We start from the raw sequence: 18,120 nt of genomic DNA on the forward strand, positions 1-18,120 counted from the left end.
CTTATGTAACTTTACAATAATATATATATATTTGTGAAAAGTGTTTGCCCCTTTATTTTTTTTTTTCATGTCACACTTAAGTGTTTTAACATCAAACCAATTTAAACAATAGTCAAGGACAACACAAGTAAACACAAAATGCAATTTGTAAATGAAGGTGTTTATCATGGCCCATTAAAGGTGAAAAAATCCACCATCATGGCCCTGTGTGAAAAAGTGATTGCCCCTAAACCTAATAACTGGTTTTGGGCCACCCTTAGCAGCAACAACTGCAACCAAGCGTTTGCGATAACGTGCAATGAGGCTTTTACAGCGTCCTGGAGGAATTTTGGCCCCTCATCTTTGCAGAATTGTCCTAATTCAGTTACATTAGAGGGTTTTCGAGCATGAACGGCCTTTTTTAAGTCATACCACAACATCTCAATAGGATTCAGGTCAGGACTTTGGCTAGGCCACTCCAAAGTCTTCATTTTGTTTTTCTTCAGCCATTCGGTGGTGGACTTGCTGGTGTGTTTAGGATCATTGTCCTGCTGCCCCAAGTTCGTTTCAGCTTGAGTACACGAACAGATGGTCGCCTTCAGGATCTCTTGGTAGACAGCAGAATTCATAGTTCCTTTTATCACGGCAAGTCTTCCAGGTCCTGAAGCAGCAAAACAGCCCCAGACCATCACACTGCCACCACCATATTTTACAGTTGGTATAATGTTCTTTTTATGAAATGCAGTGTTCCTTCTCGCCAGATTCACACACACCTTCCAAAGAGTTCCACTTTTGTCTCATCGGTCCAAGAATCCCAAAAGTCATCCATTAAGAGCTGGAACACTTTGATGGTATGTTTGCTCATTATGCCTTGGAACTCTGCCATGCAGGCCATTTTGCCCATTCTTTTCCTGATGGTGGACACTTAATTTGCAATAGGCCTGCACTTTGGTAGCACATTGTGGGGTCTTTTGGCCTCTTGGATGAGCTGGTCTTCTGTGTAGGGGGCACATTATTTGGTGCAACAACCGGCCACTAATATGTCGGTCATTTAGTCTCTGTCCAATGAAAGTGATACAGGGCACTTCAAAACTGTGCAAACAAACACAACCCTTTCAACTTATTGACATAATTTCGTTCATCTTTTATATGTAAACGTAGCTAAATTCAGGTTATCATGTAGTAAGCACGCTTGGAGTTGAGAACAGCGTGCAATGGCCCTTGGGATTGAACTCACATACTTATTTATACAGTCAATAGTGATGGTTTGGAAAGTAAACGGCATCACCAAATTGCATTTTGATGGACAGTTTGATTTCCTTTAAGCCTGATATCCAAAGGAACAGAAATGAGGGATTAGCATGAATGTCTCCATCTGACGGACCCCTAATCACGCTGAAAAATTTGCAACGCTAAGGGTACACCACTATTAGCTGAAACTTGACGCAACATGGTTCCTTGGTCAGGGCACTTCAAACTGTGCAAACAAACACAACGAACTTATTGAGGGGTCATCTTTTTTCAAATTCACTTTTATTACAGTGATACAAGATGTAATTGATTCATATGAAAAAGAAGGTAAACATGGACAGAATCTGACGGACCCACACGAAAAACAACGCCAAGGGTAACAAATATACAGAAATATAATCCAGCACTGATGAGAATGAGAATTAAAGTTACTGTCAGACTTCTGAGTTCTGACATCAACCTTCAAGTTCCAGAATCTGATCAACTTTAACAGCAGTTCATCATTCACTAGCGTGGAGACGCAACCCAAAGAGATCCAGAGATAGGCCGACTTAACAGGAAGAGAAGCTGAGGGCAGTTTAAATGACTGGACATCTACACTTCTGCTGTCCTAATCTGCTGAGTCACTCTGGCTCCACAAGATCTCAATCAATCATGTCCAGCTGGAGGAGCCCAGTGGTCAACGGGACAAAAAGATATCAAAATAATACACATCACTGGCCTGGGAAATATAAAACACTTTTTATTAAGATTGTATTAATGGTAAATACACAATGATTTGTCCAAACAACAAACTGATTTATTAATTTGATTACATTCATATCAGTTCTTTTTCATTCACTGAGAGCTTCTTCTGTCGGCCTTCTTGAGCCAACTCTTCCTTATTAGCACGGGGTTAAAGTGTGTGTGTGTGTGTGTGTGTGTGTGTGTGTGTGTGTCTGTATGTGTGTGTGTTTCTCTGTGTGTGTGTGTCTCTGTCTGTGTGAGTGTGCAAAGCTAATCTCTTCCGTTGCTGTGGACAGCGTGGCAATCACCTTAATGTTACTTTAACAGTTCATTTAGAAGAGTAAATGCAGAGGTGGGAGTTAAGTCACACGTGCGACTAACAAGCAAGTCTCAAGTCACTGTGGTGATCAAGCTAAGCAAGTCAAGTCGAGTCATACAAAACCTGTAACGTTAAAGGCCAATTTTTACTTTAATCTTGAGCGTTATAAATATGCGCGAGTCATGGTACTGTCGATAGAAAAAACTACAAGCCGAATCGGTGCTAGCAACATGGAGTATGAAGCTGCGTCTACGAGGTCCCACTTAGCTAAAATGATAGTTGTGGGGGGATATTCTAAAGAGTGACTTCATGCCTCTTAACAAAATGCAATTAAATGCAAAACAGGGCCCTTATGTGACAACAAGATGCGTTTTCAACTCAGACATTGTTTAAATTCACCTCCCCTGTCTTGAACCTGCCGGTAGCTAGCTCGCCCTGTGAGCTGTTATCTGTTAGCTGCTAGCTGCTGTTTGGGACGAGTGTGTTCAGCCAGGCTTTGGTGATAATCATCACGCAGCAGTTCCATGTGTATTTGTAGCTTATCCATTTTGTGTGTGATTGTTCTGGTGTTGGGGAGTAGGAGGCTTGGCAGTGGAGGTCTGTGTGGTAGTTCCCTTGGCCGGGCTAGCAGGCCCCACCGGCATCCTTGCTTCAGCTACTCCGTGTTGCTAGCACCAATTCGGCTTGTTGTTTTTTCTATCGACAGTACTCGCATATTTATAGCGATCAAGATGAACGTAAAAATTGGCCGGAGTTCTCCTTTAACTACGCATACATTGATTTAATGGCCCTGAATCGGTCACCAATTGACTTTGACATATACTAAATGTCTAAGCAATAGATTTGAAACCGAGTCTGAAGTGACATTAAGGTTGAGTTAAAACTAAACTAGCTAAAGTTTTATCGGTCGGTTTATTACTGTTAACGTTAGCTAAAAGACACAATTATGTACCTTTGTTTGTGTTGCTTGAAATGACGGATGAAGTTGGATGTTGTGTTTCTCGTGTCTTTTTGGAGTTGCAATCCTTGCACACTGCTGTTCTCTTTTTTACAAGGAGCATCGACTACAAACTCCTTAAACCTGAATTTCACTATTTGGGGCGTTATCCCTTCCATGACGGCTGCCTCCTACGTTTTGTCTGTGCTGGTCTGCCACGCTCTGGAAGGTTGCCTAGCTACTTAGCAGGGTGGCGCGTATAGCACGAAGATATTTCAAGAACAAAACGTAACTTCTCAATAACTTGAAAAAAAGAATACGGCCGTTACATTAATAAAAAGACAAGTCTGTTCAAGTCATTGGTCTTAAGTCAAAGTCATCGGCCAATTAACTTGCCCAACATACAGTACTTCTTTCATGGCCACGTGCTGTTACTAATGTGGAAGCGTGCAGAGCCTCAGTCAGTCTCTCCACTCTACCTCCCAGTAACATGGCCCAGTTAGAGGTGCTGCTGCTGCTTCAAGCTCTCGGGATCATCAGGACTCAGCTGGTCCTTCAACACATCCTCCTCCTTCTGATCACTTTAACGGAGATCACTCCCATCTGATGAGAGAAGAAGACAACAGAAGAGATAAATAGGGCTGTGACTGTATGTAGTTTTCATACCGTGGTGAAGAAGCAACGTATCACAACGGTATGGTGGTTAACAATATTAAGATATGAGCTAGCTGCTAGGACTAATGTATGCAGTGTAAAGGGTAATGGTAAAACTCTGCAGCGCTATGCTGTCCACCTCAGCTGAGAATGGAGAAATCTTCCCTTCTGTGTATATTCAGTTAAACATATCTGAATAAGCTGCAGAGACGTCATCTCGCTCCGCCTCTCTGCTGAGCTCCGTTCACGTTACAGCATCTGACATTTGCAATGAATCCTTGGTTCACATGTCTGCTGAACTGTAGGGGCGGTCTGTTACACTACTGTAGGCCTACAGGCTATTCAACATCTCTGACAATTTATTTATCAATGTTTCAAAATAGAAAACATCACACTTGTTATATTTTTATTGTTATTTTATGTGTAAGAGACACAAAACTATCCCCACTAGGGTAATTGGGTAAGTTGCAAACATTAGAATTTAGTTCATGTTTAACAAGTTAACAACATATACAGTAACAATTAAGTTTATTTTTTGTCTTGCATGCAGAAAGTCACAAAGAGGTGAAGAGCATCTGGCTGTTAAACAGAATTACAACTTGTGGTATCTTTTGTTTTGTTAAAGAGCTAATTTATGTTGTTTTTGTTAGTTGAAAGATTACATTGTGTGCTGTGACTGCCCCGGCACCCTTATAACCTTGACGATGGGACTGTGGGCAGATTTATTTAACCTATTTTAAGTTGCCAAAAATATTTGCAGTACAATTAATATAAGAAGTCTGCACCTCTTTCCACACGTGCACCCCCTACCCCGTTTTAGCTACAACCGCAAATGGAATCTAATTCCGTGGGAAACACTGACCTCTGTAACTTTCACCTGAAGCTTTTCAGACACCAAGAGGAGCAGCTGTGTAGAGCAGCCTGCTTCCTTTCAGCTCTCATGTTAACGTGTTGGAGTGAAGCTCACAGACCTGCAGAGACTTTGGCCATCAAGTCTGTTGACTCTGCAGATTTCACTGAAGTACACAGTGGAAATAAACTGCTGAGAGTCCTGAACGCATCATTACTGCAGAAACAGAGAGACGTTCACTGCTCTCTTTAATGATGATTTACTGCTGTTGGGTTCAGAGAGAACAGTCTCTGATTGGCTGACTGTTCTCTCTCTCCTCTCACAGCTTCACTGACCAGGTTGGAGGTTTACAGAAAATACTGGATCTTAGCTTTGATACTAACTGGGTTTAGTTTGATACTGCTGAAACCAGCATGGACTGACTCCAACCCTCTACTTACTCCAGAGTCTCCAGTCTCCAGTCTGGACTCTCCTTCAGCTCACACAGCTGTTTCACGTCTGACTCCTTCAGGTTGTTGCTCCACAGGTTCAGCTTTCTCAGATGGGAGGGGTTGGACTTCAGAGCTGAGACCAGAGGAGCACAGCTGATCGCTGAAAAAACACAGCTCCTCAATCTGAATAAAGAATAAATGAAGATCAAAATATATTTATAATCCAATCAGATGTGTTAGTGTTTTAAATGTGTAGCTATACATTACTGCAAGTACACTATCAATTTAAAACCAGTATTAGTTCAGAGGATCTTTTGTATACAGATGTGACTATTTACCAACAATGATAAACATTAAAACATGAACAAAAATAATATTTACAACTTTATGGATGTAAGTTTGTACATGGATTCAAATTCAATTGTTAAACATATTAGATCTATAATAGTTACAGAGAGTCAGTGAACTGACATCAGAGTCTCCAGTCTACAGTCTGGACTTCCCAGAAAACCACACAGCAGCTTCACTCCTGAATCCTTCAGCACGTTGTCACCAATGTTCAGCTCTTTCAGATGGGAGGGGTTGGACTTCAGAGCGGAGACCAGAGCAGCACAGCTGATCTCTGACAAACCGCAGCTCCACAATCTGAACAAAGAATAAATTATGTAACTTTAGAAGACAATGTTCCTGCTTGAAATCATTCAATGTTTAATAATCTTTTCAGAGCCGGAGAATGTTTAGAAAACAGAAACACCTGAACACAACAGGATCAGGATAAAACTGTAAAATACAAAACGTGAAGAGCTCTAATTAATATTAATGACAACATGCTGCTACTTCAATAAAGACTTTGGAGGGAATTATTTAGTGTTATTCAGTTATATTAAGGTTTTAAATCTGTAGCCCAACATCACTCTGCTGCATTGAGATGAATTAGACGTGTTTTTTTTCACTTGTCAATTTTGAGATTTTGGGCTATTTGTCTTCAATAAGATGTCTTCTTTCAGATTTGTGGTGAGAAAAAGTCCAAAATACACATTTGGGTCTTAATTTGACTACACTTTGTCTATTTGCATCTGTAAATTTCTCCTAAATTCAACAAAAGTTGGCGTTCTAAATCAACGTGCTGCTCCGCGATCGCTGTCTGCACCCTGTCATCACATATAACGTTAGAAAACTCTCTCTCTCTCTCTCTCTCTCCTGTGTAATGTTGTCGGATCCAAATATGGTAATTTCTATTTCATCAGCAACCAATCGTGAAAGTAAAATGCGGGCTTTAACTCTAAATGCAAAATCTCATTGGCTAATACCAATTTCTGACAACGTGATTCGTTCAGAATCATCACGTGACGTGCTCTGACATTTCCGTGGTAGTTCAAAATGTCAAAAGAAGTGCATCGAAAATCATCTCAGAGAAGACGAAAACAGTGGTCATTAGCAAGAAGACACAGGGGATTACAAACTAAGACAGCAGATGATGAAATGACACGTGCCTTTGGTGTGGGAGAGCTGGGTTCGATTCCCACTGTGATACATCAACCAATGTGTCCCTGAGCAAGTTGCTCCAGAGGCGTATGACCTCTGACGCATATAGCAATTGTAAGTTGCTTTGGATAAAAGCGTCAGCTAAAATGACATGTAATGTAATGTAATGCATGGCCACAGCGCTTAAAAAACTGAGTGCTGAGCATAAATTAGGGGGCAAAGGTCAGGGTATGCGCACAGCCAGGAAATGCAAAGCCTTGCAGAATTATTACAGGGGGGCTAGTCTAAATAATCAAGGGTCACTGGATCAGATGAAGGCAGAAATGTGGGCAAGTCTCCTCCACTCCATGTCTAGTGATGAAAATCCTACGCACACTAGGTATAATCCATCCTGGTGTTGGTACAGGAGAGCAGAGGAGAATGGAAAAAAGCCAGAGAGCCATAGGCTTCCCACAGGAAACGTTTTATCGTGGGAGGTGGGTCAGAAGCTCATTCCTGTGTATCACCGAATGTCCAGTGACAGCCTGCAGCATGGAGGCACTCAGAATGCCAACGAATGCCTCAACTCCGTCATATGGGCCTGATGTCCAAAAACAGTCTTTGTGGGGAAAAGCAGGGTTGAGGCTGCAGTCAGTATGGCTATTTCTATATTTAATGAGGGTGCCTCTGCCACGCTGGCCGTGATGGAGAATTTGTGGCTTCAGAGCACAGTCGTGACTGTCAATGCAATGAAGGATAACGACATGGTTAGGATTTCAAAAGCCAATAGTGTCCATTCCACCAGTGCAAAGCGGAGCCATAAAAGTGTAAGCACAGCCAAAAAAGTAAAAAGACACCAGCAGGAGATGGAGGATGGCCCTACATATGCTACTGACATGGATATGTAGACTGTAAACTAACTTGGGGGAACTAGACTGTGTAATGGTTGTCAGTTTTTGATGTAATGGTCTTCAGTTGAAGCCCATGTTGATGTGTTGTTTTGATGTTATGATCAGTGTGGATGAAGCAATAATGAGTTTTGGATGTTAAACAGTGTGATACATGGCTCTTACTTGGACCTAAAGGCATATTTTGTCTGTAGTTCATGGCTTTCAATAGAAATTTGTGGAATTTCAAAAATGTTTAAAGGCCGTTGTCTCAAAATTAGTTTTTTCTCACACTCTGAGCTTAGATTTACCACTTCTGTAGCACCTACATACACCAACCTTTACAGTCATATTCGTAACTATATTGTGAAGGTTTCGACAGAGGCATTTGTTGATATATCATTCTTGGCCTGATTTATATGACATTTTATGCCTAAAAATAGGGCGGAAATAAGGCTATTGGCAGTATTTTTGGATTTACTGGGTAACAAAAGGAGATATTCTTAATCCCCTCTGTGAATGTATTTTAGTTGAATATATCAACAAAATGCAAAAAAATTTGGAGCCTTTTTTTTTTTTTTTTTTCAATGATCAAATTCTTCGCTTCTAAATATATGTAAATTAGTGCATAATAGATATAGCCTAATTAGCATATTTAAACATAAAATTAGAGAAAACTTGCAATACAGTTTTTTCTCCTATTCATGTGAGTAATCAAATGGTAAAGTTTCATGGTGATATTTGTAAGTTAAAAATGTTTTTACCCCTATTCACCTGTAGTGTCTCGCCTTAATTAGTTCACTTACTGTACAGCTCTAGAAAACACGACTATCCTCACATGGACACTAATTATAGAAACTAATCTAACTGTTCAAATCTGACTTTCCCTACATTCATAGTCAAGTCCATTTTATTTATACAGCCCAATATCACAGATGACAGCTTTAGCTCAAGAGGCTTTCCAACCTGTACAGCATCCGACTCCCTCTGTCCTTAGTAAAGGTCCTAAAAGACCTCATCATACCTGTCATCATTCATAAGGCCATGCTAACTAAGTTACAGAGATATTTAACATCCTTAGTGGAGTTCAGAGTGACCAACCATGACAGCAGATCACAGGAAATGTTGGCTTTAAAAGTTCATCAGATATCAAACTGGTGAACTAATTCAAGTCAGAGACGCTACAAACCTCTACTTGTTCTATTTACAATAATGTTTCAGACTGATTTGTTTCAATTAGTGTGTGTGTGTGTGTGTGTGTGTGTGTGTGTGTGTGTGTGTGTGTGTGTGTGTGTGTGTGTGTGTGTTTGCAGGGCTCGACAGTAATGGTTGACAGTAATGGTTTTTTAATATATAAAAACAAATCTAAACTTACAAAACTGGAAAATGTTATTTTAAAATAGATATTCTATTTGAATATCTCTGTAAATTTTAAACACTACGTTCTTGCACAACACAACATTTCAGCTATTGTGCGACCGCTTTCCACAAAGCGTTACCTGCTTGGCAGCAGGTAACGTTAGCGTAGCGTTAGCTACAGTAGTAACTGGATTAAAAACGGTTAAAATGCTGACAGTTAAACGGTGTAAAGTGTGTCTGTATTTCACTGTAGAGGATTCCAACAGCGAGACATACAACAGTCTGCTGCTAAAGCTATTTAGTGGGGGTGGGAATCACCAGAGGCCTTACGATACGATATCATCACGATACGATATCATTGCAATTTCAAACATATTGCAATATTCTGCAATATATTGCAATTTATTACCTTTTTTCCAACTTCAAATTTTTCCCAATTTCAAATTATGTCCCAAAAAGGAAACTTTGTCAACATCTGTTTTATCTAAAAAGATACATTTCTCTGTTTGTTCATCTCACTTCAATTTCATTGCTGCAAAATCAGATTGCCAAGCAAACAAACTGACCAACACATATATAAGATCGATACTTGGCGTCTGTGTATCAATACAGTATTGCCACAGAAAATATTGCGATACTATGCTGTATTGATTTTTTCCCCCACCCCTAACTAATAACACGTTACACTTGGCAGCGGGTAACGTTAGCTACAGTAGTAACTGGATTAAACATGGTTAAAACGCTGACAGTTAAACAGTGTAAAGTGTGTGTGTATGTCACTGTAGAGGATTCCAACACCGGGACGTACAACAGTCTGCTGCTAAAGCTATGAGCTGGAAGACAAACTAGCTCTATGGTCACTGCTGTTGTCGGAAAAACCAAACAGACGGGAATAAATGTTGCGTTTACTTAAAACTGGTAAACCTTGTGGTGCATTCAAAGTTATTGTAAAATACCCTTTTCTCATTTGTTTTTTTAAATTTCCCCCTTATTTGTGCTGATCCAAAAATGTATCCGATCCGTGATTCAAAACCGTGATTTTATCCGTGAGTTTTGTGATCTGTTGCACCCCTCCTATTTGAGAGGAATGGTAAATTATATTACAAGCCATTCTCTCATTGTTTCATTATTTAAATGTGTGGTATAGTTACATATGAAATGATTTGCTAAGCTGGCAACCAGCTGTGTGTGTGTGTGTGTGTGTGTGTGTGTGTGTGTGTGTGTGTGTGTGTGTATATATATATATATATATATATATATATATATATATATATATATATATATATATATATATATATATATATATATATTGTATATGTATGAGGGTAGGAACACTGTTCATCCCACACTGCAATGACACAAATCGGCATAGCTTCCATTAAACGTTAGATAATAAGCTAACGTAAGTTGACTAGATATAACATTAACAACGTCATACATTGTTTTTCATGACAAGCATCCGGATATGTTAATCAACATAAACGGGGAGAGGAGACTGACAGCTAACGTCGTTAGCTAACACGTTCGTTAACTTAGCTAACAGTTAATTATCACGTTAATTATCAATGATAACTTCTGCAGTGATGCTATTCATTGCTGCTGTACATTGATAATGATAAAAGTGTGTGTCTTGACTAGTGGATAACTGCAGTGGATGCTGTGCTGTTTTAACGTTACCACAAACGATGTTCCCAGTGAGTCTCGGGACATGGATGTATAATAAGGTCTCGGATGGAGCCGTGAACTTTACAGTGCATGTCTCCTAGCATGTCTGTGTGTGAGCGTGCGCGCGTACAGTGGGGTGGGGCTTCTTCGTTGGTGTTTATTTGGGGTGGGTGGCGTAGGAAGCATTAACATAGAACACACAATAAATGTAAAAATATTTTCGGTTCATTATAAAACCAAAGAGGTTATAATAGTGGCTGGACCAGACCCCCTCCAGCCCCTCAAATATTGTCTATTCGGATCTGCACAAATCATGTAGGTAACCCAATTTGGTTCCAAAACAGCAAATTTTGCCGCAAGGTGAGGAGTTTGCATGCCTTTTGATCCAGTTTGAGTCCAGACTAAAGTTGGGGACAAACTGTTCAGACTGACAAAAAGAGTTGTTGTGATTTGTGCTCAAACAAAACCTGAAAACAAGTGAACTGATAGAAATGTTAAACATTTGATCTGGATTTAATGAATTTGGATGTAAGGATTTAAATTATGAAGGTATTCACTGTAAAAGATCAAAATACATGAACTGACTTTAGAGTCTCCAGTCTACAGTTTGGACTCTCCAATCCAGCACACAGACGCTTCACTCCTGAATCCTTCAGGTCGTTGTAGCTCAGGTCCAGCTCTCTCAGATGGGAGGGGTTGGACTTCAGAGCTGAGACCAGAGGAGCACAGCTGATCTCTGACAAACCGCAGCTCCACAATCTGAATAAAGAACAAATAAGTAGGTTATAATCTGTGGCAGGGAGGAGATTTTCGGCACGAACACCGGTAACGGAGGTGTAACGTTACGAATGGCTGCTGTTCCGACTTGGGTGCCTGGGTGTGTTAAAGTAAACTGCCGTTAGCGTCCTTAGCACCAGAATTAAGTGCTGACCGTGTTTGGATTGCTGTAATGATAGTGGCTGGCTGCTAGCTGGCTGGGGGCTGACAGTGATTTTGATTTGATTTATTTAATTGTATCAAGAATGCCTTAAACATGAAAAGACATTAAATACAATTGAGGATAAAAACACAATAAAGTCCAGGACTTATTTCCATTGTGGTACTCAACACATAACAACAGGACAAGACAAGTGTCCCCGCAGCTGTTGTCAGCTCTCATCCCGACCAAAGCCTTGCGGCCCCGGGAGAGTGATGTGAGGTTCAGACCGACAGGGACACGCTAGCTTGCTAAATTATCATTAGATTAGTCGTTGATGAATTCGTGGGTTAGCCCACAGTTGTTAACCGTGGTCAAAACAATCATACTAAAAATAGCGTATTTAGCGATGTCGTAATCTTAGGTTAACCACCAAGAATAAAGCACTTTTCCTCTTCGGTTCCCCTACAGGTTGGAAGCAGAATTGTCCATTACCATTACCATTATTCTTATGTCTCTTTGGAAACATTATTTTAAGGTACAAAACAATCAATCAATATCAATAAATAACGTCTCTGTTGTATTGCTGTGTTGCAAAGTGGCATGTAATCAATGACAAAATGATGCCATGTGGCAGAAAAAAAGTTGTATTACATTTACTGAGTATAACTCTCCTCCAACCCCCCCCCCCCCTTTGTTTACTTAGTTATTTTTATAAACAAAAAAAAACGGTGTGCAGCTATTTTATCAGAGCAAATACAAGTGTCGGATCGGCAGATATTCAATATTTGAAACATTGGGATCGGGAGTCAAAAAAGCTGATCGGGACATCCTTACTAATCAGACTTAAAGTAACAAAAGCCTAACTTAAATATTACGAGCCCCCACTTTGTCATGGACCAGCTCAAAACTCGTGACAAGAGAAGGGAGACCACACAGAATTAAGGATTAAATTAAAGCCAATTTTATTTAACCCATAGTTTTGATAATCACATCTGGACTTACCGAGCCTTTCTGCAGTTCCTCACAGCTGGAATCAGTCTCAGTTTTCCCTCCGGTGATGTTTTGTATGTGTACAGATCCAACTCATCCAGAACCTCCTCGGACATCTGCAGCATGTAGGAAAGAGCTGAGCACTGGATCAAAGAGAGTCTCTTCTCTGATCTGTTCTTTGACTTCAGGAACTTTCGGATCTCCAGATGGACTGAGTGGTCATTCATCTCCGTCAGACAGTGGAAGATGTTGATGCTTCTGTCAGGAGAGATATTGGCCTTCTTCATCTTCTTCAGGTTGTTGATAGCTCTCTGGATGATTTCTGGATTGTTGTCTGTCTGACCCAGCAGGCCTCCTAAGAGCCTCTGGTTGGACTCCAGAGAGAGGCCATGAAGGAAGCGGACAAACAGGTCCAGGTGGCCATTTGTACTCTCAAGGGATTTCTCCATGGCTCTCTTCAGGAAGACATCCAGGGATGAACTAACATAGCCTTTCCCCAGGAAGTCCTCCAGTACCTTTGTGTTCCTGTTGGTGTAACAGTGGAACATGTAGACTGCAGCCAGAAACTCCTGAACGCTCAGATGAACGAAGCAGTAGACTGTTTTCTGGAAGATCACACTCTCTGTTTTGAAGATCTCTGAACAAACTCCTGAGTACAGCGAGGCCTCTGTGACATCCAGACCACAGCGCTCCAGGTCTTCTTGGTAGAACATGATGTTTCCTTTCTCCAGCTGTTCAAACGCCAGCCTCCCCAGCTTCAGAAGAACTTCCCTGTCAGCCTCCATCAGCTCCTGTGGACTCGTCTCATGTCCCTCAGCATACTTGAGCTTCTTCCTCTTTGTCTGAACCAGCAGGAAGTGTGAGTACATGTCAGTCAGGGTCTCGGGCAGCTCTCCTCTCTGGTCTGTAGTCAACATGTGGTCCAGAACTGTAGCAGTGATCCAGCAGAAGACTGGGATCAGACACATGATGTGGAGGCTCCTGAATGTTTCGATGTGGGAGATGATTCTGCTGGCCAGCTCTTCATCACTGACTCTCTTCCTGAAGTACTCCTCCTTCTGGTCGTCAGTGAAGCCTCGTATTTCTGTTACCCTGTCAACACACGCAGGAGGGATCTGATTGGCTGCTGCAGGTCGGGAAGTTATCCAGACGAGAGCCGAGGGAAGCAGCTTCCCCTGGATGAGGTTTGTCAACAGCACTTTGACTGATGACTTCTGTGTGACATCAGAAACAGCCTCATTGTTGTTGAAATCCAGGTAAAGTCTGCTTTCATCCAGGCCATCAAAGATGAAGAGAAGTTTAGAGCCAGCGAGCTGCTCTGCTGGGACCTCCTGTAATGTTGGATGGAAAACACGGAGCAGCTCCAGAAGACTGTACTGCTCATCTTTGATCAAGTTCAGCTCCCTGAAGGAAAGAGGAATCACCAGATCCACATCTTGGTTTTCCAAACCCTCGGCCCAGTCAAGACAGAACTTCTGCACTGAGAAGGTTTTTCCAACACCAGCGACGCCGATCATCATAACGACTCTGATGTGTTTCTGTTGGTCAGGTAAGGCTTTAAAGATGTCGCTGCAGTTGATTGGAGAGTCATGGAGGGTCTCCATCTTGGAAGCTGTCTCGAGCTGTCTCACCTCATGTTGGGTATTAACTTCTTCACTCAGTTCATCTGTGATGTAGACCTCAGTGAAGATCTTGATGAGGAGGGTTCCACTTCCTGTTTGATCAGCTCCTTCAGTCACATGTTCATATGTCCCCTTCACACTGATCTTATGTTTATGTTTAACAACGTACACTGTAAGGAAATACAAAAGTCTATTTATTAATAGTGTTATTTTCAGTCTACCAATCAACAATTATAACAATAAAAAGGAATGAAGACGGAGGACACAAGAAGAATCCTGTTTTGAGACATGAAGACATCAGCAGACAGATGGACAGTCTTACTTGTTCTGGATCTTTCACACTGGGGACAGCAGGAGTCTCCTGATGAAGCAGACTGGTCCCAGTATGAGGTGATGCACTGTCTGCAGAACCAGAGTCCACAGCTGGTAGAGACTGGATCCTTCAGGACGTCCTGACACAAAGCACAGCAGGACGGCTGCTCCTCCTCACAAACATCACTCCTCTTCCTCTTTCTGTCAACACATTTATTTATAAAATGACTTGTTGATTGAAAAAAACACTTTCTCAAAGCTCAGATGTTTTAAAGGTGCCATTACTGTTCTGTTTGAATTCAGTCTGTAATGAAAATGTTCCTTTTATCTAAACTCTCCTGCTTTCATAAACACTAATAACTGCTTTTCCTTTCCAACTGTCTTATTAAACATTTAGTGATCTGTCTGTAGTTTGTTTATTAAAACAAATTCAACACTTCCTGCAGCTCCTTCACAGTAAAAGTCCTCCCTTAAAGAGAGCTGATTATGCACTTTTCTGTCTCCCAGTCCCTTTGAGCAGCTTAGCTTGAGTCTGTTAGGTTTGAACTGAGGTTAGAAGTTGTCTGAATATTGAGGTCCACCAGCAGTCTCAGACACACAGCGTGGAACAGAGGAGTCTCAGGTTCAGGTCCAGACTGTTCCCTTCTCTGTACGTTGTTCTGTTTTCTGTCTCTTCTACTGTCAACTATCAAATGAAGACATGAATGTAATTCAAATATACAAGAAAAGAAGTGGACCAAATCTACATTTGACCATTTTCGGCCCTTTTTATAATCTGCAGCTAACTTTTAATCAGTACTGCCCATGGATGTTTGTTCTTAAAGCGTAACTCTCGCCAAAATGCAACCTAGGGTCTTTTGGTGAATGTACCCGAGTCCAACTTTCGTTTAAAAGCATAACTAAAACGGAAACGCCACTTTTAAGATTGACTGTATTTTGCTCCAAGTATCACCAAGGGCTCCAGAACTCCAGCATTGAGAACATTGTTTGTGTTCACAGAGTTTACTAAAAAGTAAGGTGTTAACAACTCACTGTAGCAATTATACGAACACAAAACCAACAGAAAAATCAAAACAAACATGATATTGGCAGAGGAAACTTGAAATTGTTGCCGCCGCTGCTTCAGCGTTTTATGAAAAGTCTAAGTCATTGTTACACGACTCTGCAGAGCTGTCTGCTCTACTGAACTTAAGTGGTCATCAGCTTGCTCACCTTTAAAGGTGAGCAACTGAAACAGTGACAGGACGTCATCCCTTGTGAAGTCATGGCAACATAAATAACAGTAAGTCTCAGAGTGACTGACAGCGACGAAAGCCATAGCGTTATTTCCACTTAATTCGATAAATGTACTGTTTACCAGACCCCAGATGAGACAATAATGTTAGCGCACCCTGCTGTCCCTCCTAGTCTCCACTGTAGGAAATGTTGAGGTTGTTTTAGCTAGAAAATAAGCCTGACGGCAACGTTATTGTTCATATTTTGGGACAATGTTTAGTAATGATTCATACTAAGTTAAAGTGTGATGTGAGAAGCACATTGTTTTTTAGCCCTGTGTGACATCGGTAAAGCTGAATGGACTCACAGTAGTAAAACTGATTTTATTCTGATCCTGATCCAAATACTCTTGAGAGACAGGACACTATATATTTGAATGTAGTTAGTAAAAGACATATGATGCTTCTAAGAAACAATTGCAAACTAGAATTGCAACAGTTATGACGAGGTGCAAGCCTCCCCGTCGCGAGTCCCCCCTGGCGCAAATCACCCCTGATGACACGGAGCCTACAAAAGGAGAAGCCAAAGCATGATGGCGGCAAGGCAAAGGTCAGGAAATTTCTCTAAGTAGGAGATCCAAAGTCTGTGGTGAAATCCAAAAGCAAATTTCCCATTCATTGAGTAAAAGGCCAAAACGCTTCAACCTCAATTATAGCGCCCCCCATGTTCTCCCCATGTTTGCGTGGGTTTCCTCCGGGTGCTCCGGTTTCCCCCACCATCAAAAACATGTACTAGGTTCTCCAGGCAGTGCCCTTGATCAAGGCACTGGCTCAGATCTGGAGTTGGTACCCGGGCGCTGTCATTGGCTGCCCACTGCTCCCTTGAGGGATGGGTTAAATGCAGAGAATGAATTTCGCTACATGTACGTGTATGTGATAAATAAATTACCTTTACCTTTAAAGGCCAATAATCACCAAATCAAACCAGAGTGGCATGTCGACCAATCATCTCAAGTTTCGTGATGATAGCATTTACTGCGGCCGAAATATTGCTATTGCAAATTTCCCATTTAAATGCATTGAGTTATTTGCCAAAACGCATCTACTTTCATTATAGCACCCCCTAATGGCCGATCCTCACCACATGTTGTAGAGAGCGTCAGAGTGGGATGAAGAACAATATTACCAAGTTTTGCTCTGATACGTATTAATTTTGCCAAGATTTGCTAAAGTCCGTGTTTTGTGGCTAGCTCCAAAAATTTGTTTGGTTGTAAATTGTGAATAGTTTAACGTAACAAATTTCTTTTGATAACTTTTGGTCAGGCCCATGTGGAGATGCTACCTAACAAGTTTTGTGCCAATAGGTCACACGGCCTAGAAGTTGGTTCTGCACATTGCGTGATATTGCTTCTTAGCACAAATGGGCGTGGCCTATATCATCCGATTCAGCTCGATTCAAGGAACACGTGGATCTAAGGTTTTCTAATGTGCGATGTGAAATGTAGGCGTTATAGGCAAAAACAAGTTTGACCTTATTATAGCGCCACCTAGTGGTCTATATGTAATTTTTGGTAGGTGACATCCAAGACCGATTGTACATCTACCCTGTAAATTTGAACTTGCTCACAATATAGTAAGTGGTAAATCCAAACCTGGGTCCAATAGGCCACACCCACTTTTTACAGATCAGTACCCCACTATAGGCGTGGCCTCAGGAGTGGCCCTAGATGGTACCCTCAACATTTCATAAATATTGGATGAGCTGTTCATGAGATATGAACTTTTTGTACTTGTAGCGCCCCCTAGTGGTCAAAGTAAAGTTTCATGTTGATAGCATTAATTTTGGCCAAGATATGGCAAAGTTTGTGTTTTCGTAGCTAGCTCCACAAATTTGGTTATTTGCGCAATTTTAATCCGATAAATTCTTTTGATAACTTTTTGTCAGGTCGGTCTGGAGATGCTACGTGCCAAGTTTCGTGCAGAGCGGTCGCACGGTCTAGGAGGGGTTACAAAAAGTAGGTTTACTATAAATCGCGATTTTTCGTGCATAAAAGTCTAGGCGGAAATGGGCGTGGCCTATATCAGGAGATTCAGCTGAAGTCAGGGGATATGTGTATTTTTAATATGCGATGTACGGTTTGGCAGTTATAGGGGCAAACGCTATCTCTGCTATAGCGCCACCTAGTGGTGGAAGTTTTGTTGTCAGAGGTCCATGCAGGGACCTGGACCAGTCCTGAAAACGGCAACCCCCCTACTATGTATGGTTTAGAATGTAAATGTATACGTTTTAGGCGTAGAAAAATAATAAGAAACCTAGGAAAGCAATAAGGTTCCACAGCTCCGCTGGGTCTGTGAACCAGCCCCCTCGGGCTTGGACCCTTAATAAAACAAACTGTTGCAAAAAAACCTCGTAATGTTCCTGTTGACCACTTCCTGCGAGAGTCATAGAAATGAGTTGGTATCAGTTCTCTTACTTTGTGTCTGAGGGACCAGGTTCAGAACTGAGGCATGAAGTTTCATCTTTGGACCGGTCACTCTTCA

General features: G+C 41.3%; 1 protein-coding gene and 1 long non-coding RNA gene across 2 annotated transcripts; both read right to left on the minus strand.

The window, feature by feature from the left end:
* Nucleotides 1–2,763: 2,763 nt before the first annotated feature.
* On the minus strand, nucleotides 2,764–5,658 carry LOC114548914 (uncharacterized). The gene is made up of 3 exons (XR_003691450.1): nucleotides 5,619–5,658; nucleotides 5,157–5,330; nucleotides 2,764–3,815 (listed from the first exon to the last, which is right to left on the minus strand). It is a non-coding gene; the product is annotated as an uncharacterized LOC114548914 (long non-coding RNA).
* A 1-nt stretch (nucleotide 5,659) lies between these two features.
* On the minus strand, nucleotides 5,660–13,333 carry LOC114548904 (protein NLRC3-like; the record flags this gene model as incomplete). The annotated part of the gene is made up of 3 exons (XM_028568930.1): nucleotides 12,444–13,333; nucleotides 11,108–11,281; nucleotides 5,660–5,792 (listed from the first exon to the last, which is right to left on the minus strand). Coding segments are annotated over exons 1-3 (1,164 nt in total), but the record flags the coding sequence as incomplete, so codon positions are not given.
* Between the last annotated feature and the right edge of the window lie 4,787 nt (nucleotides 13,334–18,120).

Source organism: Perca flavescens, chromosome 22 (assembly GCF_004354835.1).
Source record: "Perca flavescens isolate YP-PL-M2 chromosome 22, PFLA_1.0, whole genome shotgun sequence".
NCBI lineage: Eukaryota > Metazoa > Chordata > Actinopteri > Perciformes > Percidae > Perca > Perca flavescens.